Below are 18362 nucleotides of genomic sequence, written 5' to 3'. Positions count from 1 at the left end.
TGGCCCTACCTTTGCTTAAAGAGAAAATGGACCGGCGAAGAGACTTCAGAGATGGCAAGACCGGCAATGTAGAGATGCTGGTGGTTAGGTAGAGTTGCTAGAGAAGATGTAGCAGAGAAGGTGTATGAGGAGATGGGGTGAGTTGCTGGTGAAGACGTGGTAGGCAGGGGGATCTTAATGGCGGAGGGGGAGCTCCAAGCGTAGGAGATAGAGATAGTCTCGAGAGAGACGATTGTGGAAGACATAGCAGGTGAAGGTGCAGGGGTGGTTGTTGGTGATGACGTGGCTCGGAAGTGGCAAACATTATGACGGAATCAAAGGGGAACTGAAGGTGCACGGGTTTTGGAGAAGAACCCGAGATGGATTGAAGAGGAGGTGGGTAGGGTAGGTTGGTGGTATCCGAGTTAGGACTAAGGTGATTCAGATGGTTGGGAAGAAGAGGTAAGGGTTGGGCCGTAGGAGGAAAGGTGGGCTGAGAGGTAAGGGTAGTGTTGGGCCCATAGATAAGATGGGCAGCGGATGGGTTAGGAAGGAGGAGCACATGGTTTGGGTTAGGGAGGGGATTAGGCAACCGATGGAGGCCCACACAAGAACAAGGTAAGGTGGTAATATCAAAAGGAAGAGGGAGGGGTAAAAGAGGAGGAAGGGAAGAGGTTTGAAGGGGAATCTTTTGAAAGGAGCCTCTGGAGGACGAGCTCGAGGGAACAATGAATGGGATAAAAGAGATGGAAGTTGAAAGAGGTAAGATAGAGGACGGCTATCGGAGGCAGAGGACAATGGTGACAGGAAGGTCCTGATGTAGGATTGATGGAGCACAGTGAGTTAGAGGAGGTATGCCCAGCAGATCGTTGGCAGTGGATTAAAGGTCCTAGATGGGAGCCATCAATTGCAGTCGTACGACTAACAGGGGAGCCAAAAGCCAGAGCTGGGGCCAAGCGAGGCCTTCGGCTTATACTTCACCACCGCCCTCGACTCAGGTGCATACAGGGAGCCAAGGAGTTACCTGGGGGGATAGAACAAGTCATGAGGAAGGTATCCGAGATCTGAGCTTCTCAAGTCTGAGGAAGCATCAACAGTCGTAGCAAGGGGCACTTCTTGAGTATCAATGGTTGTAAGGATTTTCATTCTCTCTTTTGGGAGAGGCAACAAAATCTTAGAGTAGTTCTTTGTGTTGTGGCCGAAAGCTTTGCAAATCGAGCAATGGGGTGGGATCCATTCATATGAAATTTCATGATGAAAGGAGTGCCCTTCATCATCCATAACAAGAACCGAAGCAGGGGTAGAATTCAGCTGAGAATTCCACGTAGATTCAGGCATAAGAGAGCCTTTGCATTCTTCTGCTTAGCTCTTTTTCACTCCAAAAGTGAAGGGGGAGATTAGGGAGGGAAATCCAAAGGGGGATGGTGCAATAATCTATTTTGTGAAGCTATATGTACTGATCCCATCTACGAAGGAAGATAGGCTTGTTTCCGATTTTCTAGGGTTTTCCTTCAAAAGCTTTCAACATATCTTGCTCATTTGAGAAGTTAAATAGGAAGACGCCATTATCCAATAGATGAGTATCCAGGGAACCATAGGATTTCCACTGCATGGAGAGGGAGCTTTTCACCATTGGGAAAGGTGGTCGGCCACCAAGTAAGTGTCCAACGAGGCAAAATCTCCTTTTCGAAATTTCATCATCAAGGAATCCCTTTGAGCAGTGGCCAAGTTTCTTACCATCAAGGATGGTGGGAGGAACAAAGTGGAGAGAAAGGCCGGATTTAGAATGGGGAGAGTTGGGTTTGAGGCAAGAGACCTAGGATTTTGTTGGAGAAGGGAGTGGTTCAGACAAGGAAGAGGAAGAGGGTTGGTTGGGAGAACAAGGGAGATTCGAAGCAGGGAGACAGGAGGAAAGATTGGTGGAAGTGATAGGAGAGGGAGGGAGAGGTGGGGGAGGAGGGGGGACAGGGGAGGGGGGAGGGGGTGTCAGAAGTCATCAGGACATCTCATGAAGAGGTTGGAGCTCGGTGCAGTGTTATATTTTATTTCCTCTATTTTCTAACATGATTTAGTATGCTATATATACCTTAAATCGTAAAAAATCAATATTAAGCCACATCAAGTCATTAAAAATCATCATTAAGTCAAATCAATCCATCAAAAATCAACATTTAGAGAAATGTTGTTGTTCTTGAATAATTTTGATTGGTCAAATGATTTTATTTTTACATGAGCATTTTTATATTAGGTTGAGTAAAAAACCAACTTTCCAACAAGTCTAGGATTACTTAAATTTGAGTGTAATGAAAATTTTATATCCCGGTCAAACTTATTTTAAATTGCATGAATGTTGTTAAATACGCCTAAATGAAAATAATTTTGTGGACATTAGAACAAAAGATTATTTTGCTGATTTTTTTGGTTTTTAGCAATGTTTTACCATGATAAGATTTATGAAATTTTCAAAATTGAGAAAAACCTCACCATTTGGAAGTTGAAAATCGTCCCTACAAAAAAAAAAAAAAAAAAAAGATTGTTTTTGTTCTTGGAATTTGATTTTCAAATTGTGTTTATTGGATCAAATAATGGGGTATTTGCTTATTTATGAATAATATCTTAAGTAAATGAAATAACAAATTTAAAAACATATAAAAATATTTACTTAAATGATATTTAGCATAAATAAGTGCCAAACAAGAGCCTTGCAGTAAGGTGGCAGCCGCCTAGGCCCCAGACAAACTGCCTGGACAGCAAGGTGGGGCTTAGGCGATGGCTTGACAACTATATGTCAGTATATACCATCTCTTAGCGTCTCTCTGATATGTCTCTTAAAACCAGCCTTCTGATACAACAACCATTACCGATACTTAGCAACTTGGTCATATTTCCATTAGGACTTAAAATTGGTGTTGTTTAGGTGTAAGGTTTTTGATTGTTAAGAATTACACTATGGAGCCATCCATCTGTGTCATAACTACTGACAAAGTTGAACTGTTTCAATGTTTGAGCAGGTGTATTCAAATCTTGAGGGAAACAGGTCGCACATTGTAAATACTGGATGGGTTATGTTGGCTCTCATTGACGCTGGACAGGTGAGTGCAGAGATGGTTATAACACTTGACTCCATATTTTACAAGTAATTAGGCTTTCTACATTGTCTTTTGACAGTGAGGCATCTACTTTTACAGCCTTCCGAATTTCTCTAATTGAAATCTCATATAAAGTCAATATCTGTTCCTTAAAAGAATGTCTTTTGCCCCGGTCGCTGTAATAAGCATGTTCACTTGAAAGTTGAAGAGGACACCATCTTGATAACAATAATTGTACGCATCCCTTTAGTGAACTCTACGTTTCTGCCAAAACCATGGAAAAAATAAACATCATCAAAATAGAAATAATTGAAGGCTTTGTTTAGTTGCAAGTAAAGGGGAACTGAAGGGAATTAAAATCACTTTTGAAAAGAAAAAGGAAAGTTTTGTATTCATTATAGTATAGAGTTAACATAACTATATTTTGAGATGTAAATTTATTTTACTTTTCAAATCAAAGGAACTTGATTGCAAAGTAAAGTGAAATTTAATAACCAAATTTATTATGTTTTGGGGTTAGCTACACCATCATGTGAGGTAATGATTACAAAAATTTCCACTTTTGTATTGATTTGGTTTCCCTTCCCTTCCTTTTATTTCCCTTGCAACCAAACAAAGTGGAATATATCAAACTGCACAACTTTTACTTCTGTTGGATACATTAAAAATGATTTCCAACATGACACATCAGCCACCTTATGGATTCCAGCCATATGATTTGGTGGAAATACGGATTACTAAAAAAAAAATATGCTTCCACTTCCCATGCTGTGAGTTTCAATTCTATCCCCTATTATTGTACTCAGTGTCAGTGTAAAATTGACTCTCCTTTTTATCGGGCAGTGCCTCTAATTTTGTAGAGCCTGTGCAAGTTTATAGAACTTAATATCGTAACTAGAATGTGACCAAGTGAGCCTAGGTTAAGGGAAGAGCTTGATGGCTTCGAGAAAGTTAAGCAAAGAAAAGGCAAGAGAAATGATAACGGGGAGCAGGCTTGCCGGAAGTGTGACCATCTTGCCTCGTTGCGAAAGTGATTTGCACACATTTCTCTTCTAGATCGGAGATTTGTACGATCCCAAGATTTAGTATCTCTTGGGATTGAATTTTGTTTAGGAGATTTCCCCCTGCTGTTGGCCTTGCCAAAGGTAAGAGGTATTGTCTTCTTTGTGTTGTTGTATCTGGCTTGGTTAGCTAGTTTTTTGGTTTCTTTCTTTTTCATTTTTCTTGCAACCAGTTGCTTAATTCACCTAGGCACCCAGAGCACCAAAATATTCAGAATAATGAAGAAAAATGGAAAAAAGAAGGAAAAACAAAATAGAAAGAAGAACAAGAATAAGTATAATGTCACAGTGGCACCTGTTCAAGAAAGAAAAAGAGAAAAAGAGGTGTGGGTGACGAGGAAGAAAAGGTGGAAGTCAGTTAATTACCTAGTCCCAGTTGTGATTGTCCTGCCTCCCTTTCGTGTCCAAATAAATTCAGCCTCAAGATAAACTTATTTATTACCCGATGGAGGAGGACTACCGTTTCAGCTTGTTACCATCCTCACATAACAGGATCGCAAGACACTATTTGTAACAGGATTTAAACCAAAGCTTGGTTGCAGGTAGGACTATAGCAGAATATTAGTGTCCAAATGTTGGAAGGAATACAATGATTGGATGAGGCTGTACAGGTGCCCCCTCTTGAAATTGGAATTCCCATAATTAGTAGCTTCCCCCAAAACTACAGTTCTGTAACTCAGATCAGCATGCCCTGTCTCATCCTCTATATGGAAGTATTTCTCTCCAAATGCTGGCCTGTTAATCGAAGAATTCTTCCTCTTCAAAGGGAGTGGATCTGGATGGATATGACATTTCAAAGGGAAGAGCATATGTGACTATGTGGGCAAACTTGCCTTCTGTGCAACTATCAATCAAATCTGGATGGAGAGAAATCATAGGAAATAGACCTCCAGCTCTCGGCCTCTAGGAAAGATTTGGAGCTCCATTTTCTTTGATGTCAAAGCAAAGATTTCAAAAGTTTCTTCCAATTGTTCCGCTTCCCCAAGAACTTGTCACATTGTTGCTGCCTGGGAGCTCCCAAGCTCTGTGATCAGTAACCATGATTTCCCCCTCAGGATTGTGGCTGGCCCAATGGGCTTGAAGCATTGTCTGAATGCTGGTCCGAACCACCACTGACCCATTGATAGGGGTCACAGAGCTTTTTACCTTACCCTATTTATCTCTGATTTTTCATGTCATTAAGGCCTATAGTGCTGTCAGTTTTTCTGTCGTTCACTTTGCCAGTCCATTGTGGGTACATGTATTAGTTGTCCACATTAGGAGTTACATTTTTGTGTGCATGACCTAAGGTTTTGTACAAACTTATGTATTTTTTGTGTGCATGATCCATAGTGGTGGTGGTGGTTGTTGTAGTTGCAAGTACGATCAAAATTGTTGACCCCTCTTTTTTGTTCATGTGTCACCCTAGATGACACCTTGACAGAAATTCCAATGGCATGTTTATCATGTAAGGGTGGCTTGTTGCATCTAATTTGTTGCCACTGTGTTGTTATTAATGCTCAAGTGATATGGGGCATATGTCATAAAGAGACAAAATGTAGTTGAGCATAGACTTGTGCTTTCATTTTTAGATTTTATGATGCTCCATTCTGCAGAAATTATAAGTTTTCAATCCTAACAGAAAGTTTCTAATTTAAAAATATTATGGATAGGAAAGATAGATGGTCATATTCTATTACTTGCATATCTATCACACTTCATGTCTAGGGAGTAGGGATACCTCTAAACAATGTATTTAAAAAAAAGGCTTTTCAAGCATCAGTTAGTGTGTCCTTTGTGTTTTGTATTGGTTCGTTTTGACATCCTTTTTATTAATTTGCTCTAAAATCCTTATGGGAGCAGAGGCTTCAAGCTCTTTATTTTTTCTCATATACATCTTTTAATTAATTTTATCCACAATCTTAATGGAGCAGGCTGAGAGAGACCCCACACCATTACACTGTGCAGCAGGATTATTAATAAATTCACAGCTGGAAAATGGTGATTTTCCCCAGCAGGTAATTTTGTGCTGCATATTGAAGAATCTACTATTGCTTTGAGTTAGAAATTAAGGGAAAAATTAAAATGTGAGCGACATTTAGTATTTTCACATTGTCAATTTGTCTATGGGTTGGGCCCATGTGATAACCGGATAGTACTGCTCACCCATCTCGATGGTCAAATTCACACCAAACAAACTTGGGAAGTGATTAAAGTGAGTTTAAAATTTCATAAAATTAAAAGAATGTATTTCATAAATGAAATCTGGTGATGTTCTTGTAATTGTTTGCAACTTCTGACTCATTCTTTAAGGCACATCCACTACTTTTGGATGTGAAACTTGACCACTGTTGTCATTCTGGGGTCCAGGGGTCCACTGTGGCATGACCTACCAATACTTTTCATGTGGCTAGTTGTGACACATAAACTTGGCATATTTTAATTGATCTTTTCAAGTTTTATCTGTATATGTATTGTGAACAGTTACCTGTTGCTTATCAATATAAAGAAAGAACAGTTGACTGTTGCCTAGGCGTGGATATCTAAATGCAGTAATGTCCTCTGAATTCATTGGATTTATCGTGTAATTGAGTGGTGCCATCTTGCTCATAATTTGTCCCACCTGCAGAACTACTTAACTGCTATGAAGTGTTGTGATTTAGTATGTACTGTTGAACTGTTGCCTGTTGCCTGTTGCCTGTTGCCTGTTGCCTATTGCCATAGGTATGGGCCCTAAAATGCAGAGGCTTCTTTCAACATTTATCAACTGCATATGGGTTTACATTTATTTGAATGGTGTCATCTTGTTTTTCATAATTTGTCCACCAGTAAACCTACTTTAAGTGCAGTATTGCTCGTGGGAAAGGTTCATTGCCTAGTCCTTCCCATAGAACTATTTTAATGCATCAGTGCAATTTTTCATTGAGAATATACAGTGCATTTTTCTATCATGAGTACCTATGCTCTCCAAATATTGTGCTTCCACCTTCTGTGAGAAGAATTTCCATGAATTGAATGAAGAAGAGCCAAATGATGGCACTAAGGCTATAAAGGAACAGGATGAGGGGGAAAGCAAGATGGCTAATGTTGTTCTCTTTGGTACTGAAGGTTTTGAGATGGGAATCGAGATTGAAAATATAACAAGGAAAAAAAAGGACAGGGAGGACATTGAGAAATCAAAGAAGAAATAGTCTTCTACGAAATGAAAAGGTGGAGACTTGATGTAAAACACCACCTCAACGAGAGAGACAAAGGATCTAGTTGAGGGTTCTACATGTAAATGAGGATGATAAGTAGGAATTTGTGTGGTCTGGGAAATGGTAAAATGAGAACTATCACACAATCTCTTGGAAACATAATGCAGACATGGTGATGAGAGGTCAGAGTAATTTCAGGAAAGATGGGTGGAGAAAGTGGTTGTCAGAGTTATGTAAAAGCCTTTTATTGGCTTGAAAGGCATGAGCCCATTTGGAGGAGCCAAATTCCATAAGCTTAGCTCAAGGCCTTCAATCGTAGGTCCATATAAGGGGCTGTGATAGGGAGATATATTTTCCTTTAATTCATTTTTGTGGTATAGGGATGTGGTTGTAATTAGTTAATTACTAGTTCTAGATTAGTATAATTTCGTATTTTTTAGTTTGAGATGAAGTTTGTAGCTACTTTATGGATAACTCTCTTGTTACTTAATGGATAGTAAGTAGTTGCTTAAAACACAAGACATTAGTTACAGCACAAGGAGCTAGCTACTTATAGCATTAGTAACTAAGACACAAGTAATGCATCTATTGAGTATATATTGGAATGAAATGTTTTGTGTTTAGTGAGAGATTCTCAAATGAACCCATGGGGATCTAATCCATTCATATTCAGTCCCCTCTTCTTTCTCTATCATCTCTTCCTTTCTTTTCTCCTACCCTCTCTTCTGCTGCTTCTTTTGGTCCTATAATCTCATCCTTCCTTCCTTCTCTCTCTCTCTGTTAAAAAAAAAAAAAAAAACACTGTTCACAGGTACAGCTTACGACACCATAACAGTTCCACTCTCTTCTCCTATCCTATTTTCTCTTGTATTTCAGGTTAAGTTTTGCAGGTCAAATCAGCACCACATAGTAAATCAACAGTATCTGCTAATAATATTTCTCTTAGAGTCAACCCATCATATCTGTAGGATTTGGATTCCCCAATCCATTCTCCATCACATAAACTACCGCGGGGGGGGGGGGTGTCAAATGTAATTTGTCAATTAAATTGAAAGATGGAATTAAATCATGGTATGATTCTAACTCAAGTCCTATTGTAATTAGGGCTGAAACTATAACTTAACGCTACTAAAAAACTGAACTGCGGATCCTAATCTAACTAAGACTTCAAAAAGCACTAAAATGAAAGCAGAATAGAAGAAACCAAGGGACGGTTCATGTGCGGAAAACACATTAACAAATGGATAATATCTGGCTTTTCTTTCGCTAGACATCAAAGAGCTGATTTGGTATGGGCTTTTGTACCTTAGGATGAAAGAGAGGTGTTATGGGCAGGTTTTCATTTGCATTTTTTTTTTCTTTTTTTTCTTTTCTAGTGCATTTGTAAAGAATGAGATATTAAGATTTTCCAAGATATATGTGTTACATACTCAGAACCTCATTCAATGATTGAGAAATATATTTGCAAAGGTAGCCTATTAGGCTAGGATTAAAATGTTGGTATCGGTCACCATATCATTCAGCTGATTTTAAGATACGTTTGGAGCGTATCGTATCATATCGGAGATACAGAAGATACACTAAAGATATGCACATAAATGACCATGATACAAATGGAAATACACTTTTGCACAAACAATAGTATAAATAAGCATTATATAACATGTATAATGCATAAACACTAAAATGGATAACACCGTATCAAGTTACAAGTGCATTCAATTGAAAATTTTATAGAGGATGAGGTTTCTTACATGTTTCCTATCGCCATTGCCATTGGTGCTATGAAGAGTGATGGGCTGGTTCATAGTCATTGTTGGGGGTGTTCTTCAAGAATAGGAGCAACTAGGATGATGTTGTGCACTTGTCAAACATAGACACAATATTGATCGTAGTCGAACCAACTATTGTAATAGGACTCACTCATAGTAGGATCTTGTGTATTAGTCCGAAGTCCAGTGTTGGTCCTGAAGAAGCCCCATATCCATAACCTGAAGAAGCAACTGAAGATACATGTTGTCCATGGCCTGATGAAGCACCAGCTTGATCTGAACTCATGCTCAGTGACTTCATGCTCATAAGTACATCAGTGTCACTTGAATTGAGGGAATGCTTGCCCTTTCGATTGTAAGCCTTCAATTGTGGGAGAGCACCATGATAACAGATCGTCTGTTCTATATACTAAGAGATAGCATCTTGTTAACCCCAACTGGTGGAAGGCAACAAGTAATGTTTCAGTTTCTTTTCTTTGTATAATTATGGAATTTCTTACTTCCATTTTAATCACCAAAGTGTGTTTGCTTATTTGTTCTTTGTTTCAGTTTGATTGCTAACTATATTACTGTATAAAAAAAAAAAAAAGTAAAAGTAGGAAAGTGTGTGAAGCAGTTGTATTTTCAGTGACTCAAAACCCATAGATATCCTATCTCACATTTGAACCTTAACTCTTCATAAGATTGTGAAACTCCACCACCACCACCACTGCCGCCACCACCATTACTATCATCATCATACCGTATCAGTGTGTTTCGTACCATGTCGTTGTGTATCGAATCATATTGATACCAATACAATTGGATTTTTAATTGTTCGAGTATCTGTATGTATCGAATTGTATCGATATGTACCATGTTGTATCATTGTGTATCATACTGTATCTTACAATATGCATCAATACAGTCGAATACCAAAAAAAAAAAAAAAACTTTTAATGATGCATGTTTTGTATCAATATTGACCAATACTGAACATATCGGCCAATATGATACAGACCAATACTTTAAATAAAGAAGGTGATATAGAAAATGTTGGGCAGCTATACGACCGGCTATTATGTATGGGGTGGAATGTTGGGTAGTTAAGAAGTGTCATATAGATAAACTAAGTATAGCAGAGATGAAGATGTTGAGATGGATGTGTGGCAAACCTAGGAAAGATAAAGTAAGCATTGACCATATTACTGCTGATGTGGGAGTTTCCCCTATACATGATAAGCTCTGAAAAGGTCGTTTGAGGTGGCATGACCACGTTCAAAGGAAATCCTGGGATGCACAAGTACAGAGATGTGATTTGATTCAGATTGAAGGATCTAAAAGAGCTAGGGGCAAGCCTAAAACGACCTTAGGAGAAGTGAGGAAAAACATTCATAGTATAAGCCTTGTTTCAAGTATGACTTCAAGTAGAGTTGATTGGTGGGGAAAGGATCCATGTAGCTGATCCCATTAGCTAGGGTAAGGCTACGTTGTTGTGTTCCTTTTCTTTTTACTATTATTTAATTTTTATTTATTTTGGTAGGATCCATCACAGAAAATAGCTACACTAGTTAAGGTTCAAATACTTGTGGTAAGAGCTACAACTGTAACATCACAAACTAAGGCCTACACTTCCAAAATTTTCATTCTGGCAGCAGCTTAACAAGACTCCATTACTTATGCTAAATTTCAATAGAGCAGTTAAAAGAACTATCTAGAGTAGTTGTGAAGAAAGGAAATCAACTGCATAAGAAACAGGATGAAGGGAAAATGTGGAACAAAATTCATTGATAGATCTATTGTTTCTCTTTATGAGTTTCAAATATTGGGTCCTTTCTAAGTTCTTTGTGCTTCTGTTCATGTTCATGTTGTTTAGTCTCAACAGATCTTTTGTTAATCATCAATTCATTTTCTTGTTGCAGGAGATCATGGGTGTTTTCAACAATAACTGCATGATCAGCTACTCCGCGTACCGAAATATTTTCCCGATTTGGGCCCTTGGGGAATATCGTTGTCGGGTACTGCAGTCCTCATGAAAAATGTCCGATATTATTCTTCAATGCCCTTAGAATGTTTGCATTTATCAGTGCAGTCTATGAAAACTTCTAGACCATTTTCTTTAGAACAAGAACTTGTGTGTACAACCTGTAGATGGTCAAATAATTATTATGTTTATTATGTAATTGTTAATTTGGTAAGTTATTATGTAGTTATGGGGAGATTGGATCAGCTGCTCGTACGATCACCTGATGTTACAAGTCAGCATCTAGCACTTGTCCCACTTTCTACTATTACAAGGGTGAGGAGAGGTATATTTAGAAGCAAAAATGGCAGGTGTTAGATATTGGCTCATACGACCAGGTTATTGCATGAGCAGCTGATACTTTGTTGTTATGGAGCATCATAATCAATGGAGAGTTAATTAAAGGGTGGTAATCGAATGTAAGGGAGAAATAGCCAATTCTCTTGTTCAAGAAGTTGCAGAATTCATTGGTAGTCTGTCCAAGTGATTGAGGTGACACCTAGTCATCGAGTTTGTTGCGTTAGGCTTCTGATCCTATGCGCTCCCTACAAATCCAGAATTCAGGGAGACACAGATACACGAGCCATTTAAAAAGATATTAGAACCCCAATCGGGTCAAAACTTCAACCCTGACTGCCCGAACCCTCCCTTGGCTTGCCCTGATCCGAACAAGTACCGACCTAACAATTTTGGCTTTGAGGGTCGGCCCGACCCTGAATTTTCTGACCTTGAGTCAAGGTCAGGGCGGGTAAGGGTTGATGTCTTTGGCCCGCCTAGCCCGCCCTGAACTCGGTCATGATTTTTTTATACTGACTTTTGGCCCTGGTTTTGACCCGGTCCGGCCTTGATTTTTGCCTCTGATGTTGACCCTGATTGTGACCCTGATGTGAATCCTGAATTTAATTTAATTTTATATATTGTTTGACATTGAGTTATTGATACCTCAAAACTCCTAATATATCTTTTCACAAATCTCTCTTGCTTTTTTTATCAAGAAATTTATAACTTTGTATTTTTTATCTCCTCTTTATTATGAATAATTTTTATTTTTAAGTTATTTCATATTTTGCAGGGCAGGGTATACCCATCCCTTGATGGTAAACCAAGGTCAGGGTCAAGGTCATCCCCGGCCTGACCCTGAAAAATCAGGGCCAATTAGGGCGGGTAAGGGTTGGGCTAAACCCTAAAGGGTAGGGGCAGGGTTGAAGTTTTGTGGCCTTGAGTCAGGGTTGGGTGGGTTTGGGCCCAATTAAGAGGACTCAGGGTTGGGCTAGGATTTTAAGAAAGTCAGCCCAACCCGGCCTTGTTGCACCCCTACTTCCATTACAAATAAGTAAACAAGATGCGCTTGGAAATAAAGATTGATAATCTTGCCAAGAGAAATTAGGTTCTGCGAGTTTATCGGGACAAGGATTAAAGTATCGTTATTGGTTGACGTACGTAGGTTAGTTTTAAGATATGTTAAAGATCAAGGATTAAAATATTAAAATTGATCGACTAAATTTACGATATGTATTGGAGAATATGGTATTGGAGATACTTTAAACTACCACTGAGAGTCTCAAAATGTCCAAGTAAATTCAGCTCATCTTTCCATCCATTAATATTAGCCATAATTTTGTGGGGATTGGAGGGTGCAGGTTTTAACAAAGGAATTCCTTGCCACCCAAATAAAGTAGCAGTCAAAGCATAGATAGGGATGACAACTAATATATCAGTTTCAGAGGAAAGAGAATGAGTGATAAACTCTTCAAGGAGCTGATGAATAGATGAACCAAAAGTATACTCAATTTTCTAACTCTGTTGCCTAGATTTTTTTTATAAAATTAAAAACCGTATTTGCAAATCTTTAGATTCTAATTATGCATGGAGTGCATAAGAATCAGAAACTCAAGAATTTTTTGAAGGGTTATAGTAGGCCGTGCGGTTAGTCTCACTAATGTAACCTTTTGAACTGACTCTGAGGAACTGGTGGGGCTTCTTCAAGAATAGAATGATTACTGGCCTTGGAAAATTTTTTCCTTTTTGTTAAATATCATTGATGTAATATCATGGATGTTTGGTAGAGAAGAAGAACATATACCAAATCTCTGTAGCTAATCAGTTGGCAAATATGGACTATGTAACTAATGACTATGTAACTAACGACTACGTAACTAATGACCTCCCTGTTTTCCTCATTCAATAATATTTATTAAAGTTTATAGGCATCATATATACAAAGGATTAGATAATAAAAAACTTATTAGATTATGCTAAGGACTTGAAGATTTCACATCATAGAGATTATATATGTATATATAAATTTAGCACTAGCCCAACTTAAAAGGGGTCGGGTCGGTTACATGAATCCATGCAAAAACAAAATAGAGAGAGAAAAAAAAAAATAGAAAAAAAAAAGATGAGAGTAAATAGATGAAAGTTAGAAGAAAGAGACAACCCAACAAGTCAAACGGGAGATTATGTATAAATATAATCTAAAAGACTTATGTTATTCATTCGAAACATAATTATTCTTACAGCTTGAATTAATTTAAAATATAAATGGGCATTAAAGTTGGGTTTGAAAACACTTCAACATTGACCCCCAGGTCCACCGAAGGTGATAACTCTTCCCCATGCATCTTGCTTCCCACCATCAATTACCTTATAGCAATTAGGAGTATCTTGAACCACCCTATCAAGAGCATACTCATTCCACTTTAAGTCTTGATCGAGATAAATCATGTTCGCAGTGGAACAACTCTTGCCATAGAAATTGGTTGCAAGAGGGAATTGACCACTCCCCATTGGAGGGTATGGTTTGCCCAGGTTGTTTATATTAGCAACCTCACCTCCCCAATCAACCCTACTTGTTCCAGCACTTGTTAAACGATTGAACAGCGAATGTGGCCAATACCCTATGGATTCTTTCTGAACGAATAACCACCAATCCTTTGTCGTTGTGTCCTACAACCAAGCAATAAACAATTTAATTGCATCATTAAGTAGTAAGTACTCACAATAACACTAACTAAGTGGGTCCTTCTGGGCGTCACTCATCTCCTAGTAAATAAGTAACACTTCACGATTTATCACTTAACAGTCGTACATGATTTAGTCCATGTGATAGAGTACTTTACATACATCTCGATCAATGATAAAATTTTTTAATCCAAAGTAAGCGAGTAATGTTGCTTGAACTCAGATTCAAGATTTTAGTAACATCAGATGGAGATGAATATAAAATACAAAATGGCATCATTTTGTAGTTTTAGCTACTTTCTCGATTCATTTAAGCTTAAATTTAATCGATGAGATGCTTGCCATGTCTTTTTTCATTACATGTACTAACCCATATGACTGCCACATGATACAATAGTGAAGCATTAAATTCACTAGACATGGTGACGAAAAAGAAAAAACCCTACTTTTCAAAATTAATTTATGTTATTTAGAAAGTATATACCTGGACGATGGAGAGATCAATATAAAATTGGGGTCCATCATAACTGGACATTACACTGAACGTAGAACCAGGTGGTACCCTAGTGTTCACTTGCACAAAACCAGGGCATACAACATTGTAGCACCCAGTCTTGTCATAACCATCACTCTGGTAGGTGATATATAGAGAAAAAAAATTAATGATATATTAGTCGTTTCACATGAGAGAAAATATTAACCAAGCAGAGATCAGTGGAAAAGGAAGAGCTTGGAATGAGGCTTACTGTCCAATATGTAAAGAACCTAGTTTTGACATCACCATATATACCGGGATATACCTGAGAAATTTGAAGATGGCTTTTAAGCTCTTTAATGTGTTGGAAAAAAAAAAAGGCATGGATGTACATGATTAATGTCTAGGCATACCCAGACGAATAAAAAGAGAAACTAACAAATCTTAAGACTCCACCTGCGGCAACACCATTAGATTGAGAAATACTTACAATCCATCCTGCTTCAATGGTTTCTGATGGCAAGTTGTCTCCTGTATTGATAGCCCAAAACTGAGAAAGGCTAAATTGGTTAGCTGCGGGGCTGGGGTCGACTTTAGGATTCCATAAATTAACAGATGCTTTGGTTCCTCTAAATGCTCCATTCTTTACTACCGCAGCCCACTGCAAAATAAATAAACTATCATTTGAGTCTAATCCAACAGCAATGAAGATAGGGTATCTCTTCACCATGAATTGTTCAGATCTTTCCTATGAAATATATAAGTAATTCACACACACAACACTTACCCTATGTTTTTCTACATCGACAGGTTTCCTTCCAAAAGAAGACACTGAAGGGGAACTTAATATGTCTTGAATTTGAACCCTTCGAACAGGAACTGATCCAATTGGGCATCCTTCACCTTTGAGTCCTAAATATTGACTTGTATCGTTTGATCCTTCAGTCTCCAGTGGCCAATCTGGGATAGAAGTTGGTTTCATCTGTATATATAGTAGAACAAAAAATAAAAATAAAAATAAAAATAAAAAATAAAAAATCATTTTATAGCTAATTTAGTAATAATAATAAAATTTTAGAAGTTGGTTCTTTATTATTTTCCTTTTCTTGCTCTAACCATGTTGTTCCTGTGTGGATGCACCGCCATTGGTGTGCAGATTTCCCCCCCCCCCCCCACACACACACACACAGACACACACAAAGGTGTTGTGGCTCGTGAGGAACCTTCTTCCATACCTTTTTTACAATTCTAAGTGAAATGGCTGCAAAGGAATGCTTGAATTTTTTTACAGATTTTCAGAACTTTACTCCACCATATTATCAACATGTCTAGGCTGAAGACATCCGCTTGCTCAGTTGGTTAGTGCCTTGCTAGATGTAGGTTCCCAAGACATTATGGATTCAACTCTCCTTTCTTCACTTGCCTTATGGCATGAGGCACTCCCTTTCCCCTCCCCAACTCAGCAGATAGATTTGTGGGGGGGGAGGTAAATCTCAGGTATATAGCTTAAAATGTAAGTAACAGACCCTCAATCTTCATTTTTACAAGATTTATACCCATCCTGATCCACTAAGAGAAAGAGATTATGGTAATATAGGAACATATCCGTTCAGGCTCTAGAAGAAAACAAAGCTTTCCTATTCAAGTGCAGTTGAAAAAATTTGTTACTTGGCTGAATAGTGAAGCGTTTTTAAGAAACAAGTATTTGAAAAATAAAATGTTACCATGGAATATAAATGAGTTTCATTGATTTGTGATATGAGGCTATCATGGATATACAATGGCCAATATATGGAGAATGTAAGCACAGCCGTGTCTGATAAGACCACTTATGGTAAGACAATATATGCTCAATATAATACAATGGGAAGAGCTCAAAACAAATGAGGCTATGATGAAACAGCTAAAAAAAATATATTTTTAAAATAAATTATTAATGCTGGAATCTGAAATGGAAGTGCTGAAACTTATACCTGAATTGTATGGTTTCTGAGAGCAGGATGTTCAAAAGCAAGTTGCTTTTCTATGAGCACGCAATCAAAGATATCCCCATCGTCAACCTATATGAAACAAACAATATATCCCAATATTTAATAAACATATTACATAAAAGATAAATAAAAAGATAATGTTACCCAAAAAAATAAAATGCACAATTTAATTTTAGTGTCCAAAGAATGAAAGCTTCATTTGGTACAAGGGCAAACTAAGTATGAGAAAAAGAACACTGCCTGTCTGGCGTAGGAGCACCTGGACACAGCCCCTGAAAACAGGAGAAAAAGCTTCACTAATGATATACCTTAATGCTCTTAACACTGGGTCGACGGGAAAGCTGCACTAATCTTTTTGCTTCCAAGTAATCTTCTCTTGAAATACGTCTTCCCTCTATGATACTATAGCTAGAAACAAAAAAAATTGTCACCCACAAAAATATGGTGGTTTTCAAGTCAAAACTACAGTGAGAAATCATCTTAGCCATGATGGGTCAGCGGATGTGATAGACAATTCAAAATCCAATCCCAAGTGTGTTTTATAGGACAATGATTTTGCAAAATAGGTAATTAGCGTTTTTTTTAGTAAGAAAAGTAATGTGATATTAATGCATTCTTAAAAAAGGAAAAACGATATTAATGCCTTTAATGAAAACGGATCAAAAGATATATATATATATATATATATATATATTTTTGGGTAAAGAAAAAGGATCAAACAATTTGGGACATTAAATGACTCCAAATTAAGAGGATGGGCTTTGTTGGATGGATAAGTATCACTTTTCTACACTTGGTATGACACTCATATAATTAGTCATTTTGGATATCATTTTTTTAAATATTGAATTAGTTATTATTATTATTATTATGGGAGAAGGTTCCGTAAAAGCATCACTGTAAGAACCAATGGGTGTACATATGGAAGCATCGGAAATAATAGGATTTTCACCTTTCATGTGGGGGAGGGTAGTCATTTAGCCCTTCCATGTGTCATGGTCACTGTTAGTTAAAATGCGTTTAAAATGCGGTTGTATTTTTTTGCCGTTTAAAACGCGTTTTCCCGTATGCTATTATACAATACGGAAAAAAATGGAAACGGCAAAAGAATCCATTTTAAACGCCTTTTAAATTGCCATTTTAAATGTGTATCCGTTTTTTAAGGGTAAAATAGGAATTTTATTAAAAAAAATTAATTAATTAAAAAAAAAAACCAATTAGTAAAAGTGAAGAGTGAAGACAATATGGTACTTGGTTTTTGATTTTTAACTTCCATACTATCTATAGGAAAAAAATCTCATCTTTTTATAGCCCAATGAGTAAGGAGAAGCTAAAGTTAACAACATCTCATTTTCTTGTAGCCCATTGGGCTATTTTATCTTGGGACTCCCAGAGCTTTTGAAATATTAGATGCATGTATACATGTAATAATCTCTCAAATTGCATGAGTATACTACCGTTTTTTTTGGTTTCATTTTTTTAGAAACTACACGTTTAATACTCATACCGTTCGTTTTCGTGTGTTTGCCGTTCCCTGTTTTTTTGACCTTTTTTTTGTCTGTACCGTTAATTGTTTTTATTTATTCAAAACCCATACCGTACGTTTCTGTTTTTTTGTCGTTCTCATTTTAACTAACAGTGGTCATGGTGCAGGGGTCATGTTGCCTTTTATGGTTCTTTTTGTAAGAGAACACTACACGCTAGTGAGAATAATCAATAGGAGAGGGTGCGCGCGAGCATCTTCAGCGTAGGGAAAAGTAGTTTTTTTGCATCCGTTGTGTCTTGGCACAGGTACATGCTAGGAGGTATCATTATTTATTCCTTATTATTATTATCAGACCTCCCTTATATTT

At 37.5% G+C, this 18362-nt stretch overlaps 2 protein-coding genes across 3 annotated transcripts in view; one reads left to right on the top strand and one right to left on the bottom strand.

Moving 5' to 3' along the window:
• LOC122073767 (cycloartenol synthase) overlaps nucleotides 1-11254 on the top strand; it is a 47761-nt gene extending 36507 nt beyond the window's left edge. Inside the window, exons 16-18 of one of the 2 annotated variants that reach the window (XM_042638395.1) lie at nucleotides 2991-3071; nucleotides 6043-6126; nucleotides 10979-11254. In XM_042638395.1, the coding sequence (XP_042494329.1) occupies nucleotides 2991-3071; nucleotides 6043-6126; nucleotides 10979-11092 (279 nt within the window). In that variant the 3' untranslated portion in view covers nucleotides 11093-11254. The remainder of the gene's footprint in view (nucleotides 1-2990; nucleotides 3072-6042; nucleotides 6127-10978) is intronic. The other variant, XM_042638396.1, reaches the window with a different exon arrangement.
• Nucleotides 11255-13522: 2268 nt separating this feature from the next.
• On the bottom strand, nucleotides 13523-17004 carry LOC122072750. The gene is made up of 7 exons (XM_042637150.1): nucleotides 16818-17004; nucleotides 16492-16578; nucleotides 15306-15500; nucleotides 15009-15179; nucleotides 14790-14843; nucleotides 14528-14674; nucleotides 13523-14028 (listed from the first exon to the last, which is right to left on the bottom strand). The coding sequence occupies exons 1-7, from the start codon at nucleotides 16995-16997 to the stop codon at nucleotides 13654-13656; spliced, it is 1209 nt and encodes a 402-aa protein (XP_042493084.1). The 5' UTR covers nucleotides 16998-17004; the 3' UTR covers nucleotides 13523-13653.
• Nucleotides 17005-18362: the final 1358 nt, after the last annotated feature.

Source organism: Macadamia integrifolia, chromosome 3 (genome assembly GCF_013358625.1).
Source record: "Macadamia integrifolia cultivar HAES 741 chromosome 3, SCU_Mint_v3, whole genome shotgun sequence".
NCBI lineage: Eukaryota > Viridiplantae > Streptophyta > Magnoliopsida > Proteales > Proteaceae > Macadamia > Macadamia integrifolia.
This window is presented reverse-complemented; position numbering and strand designations above follow the sequence as displayed.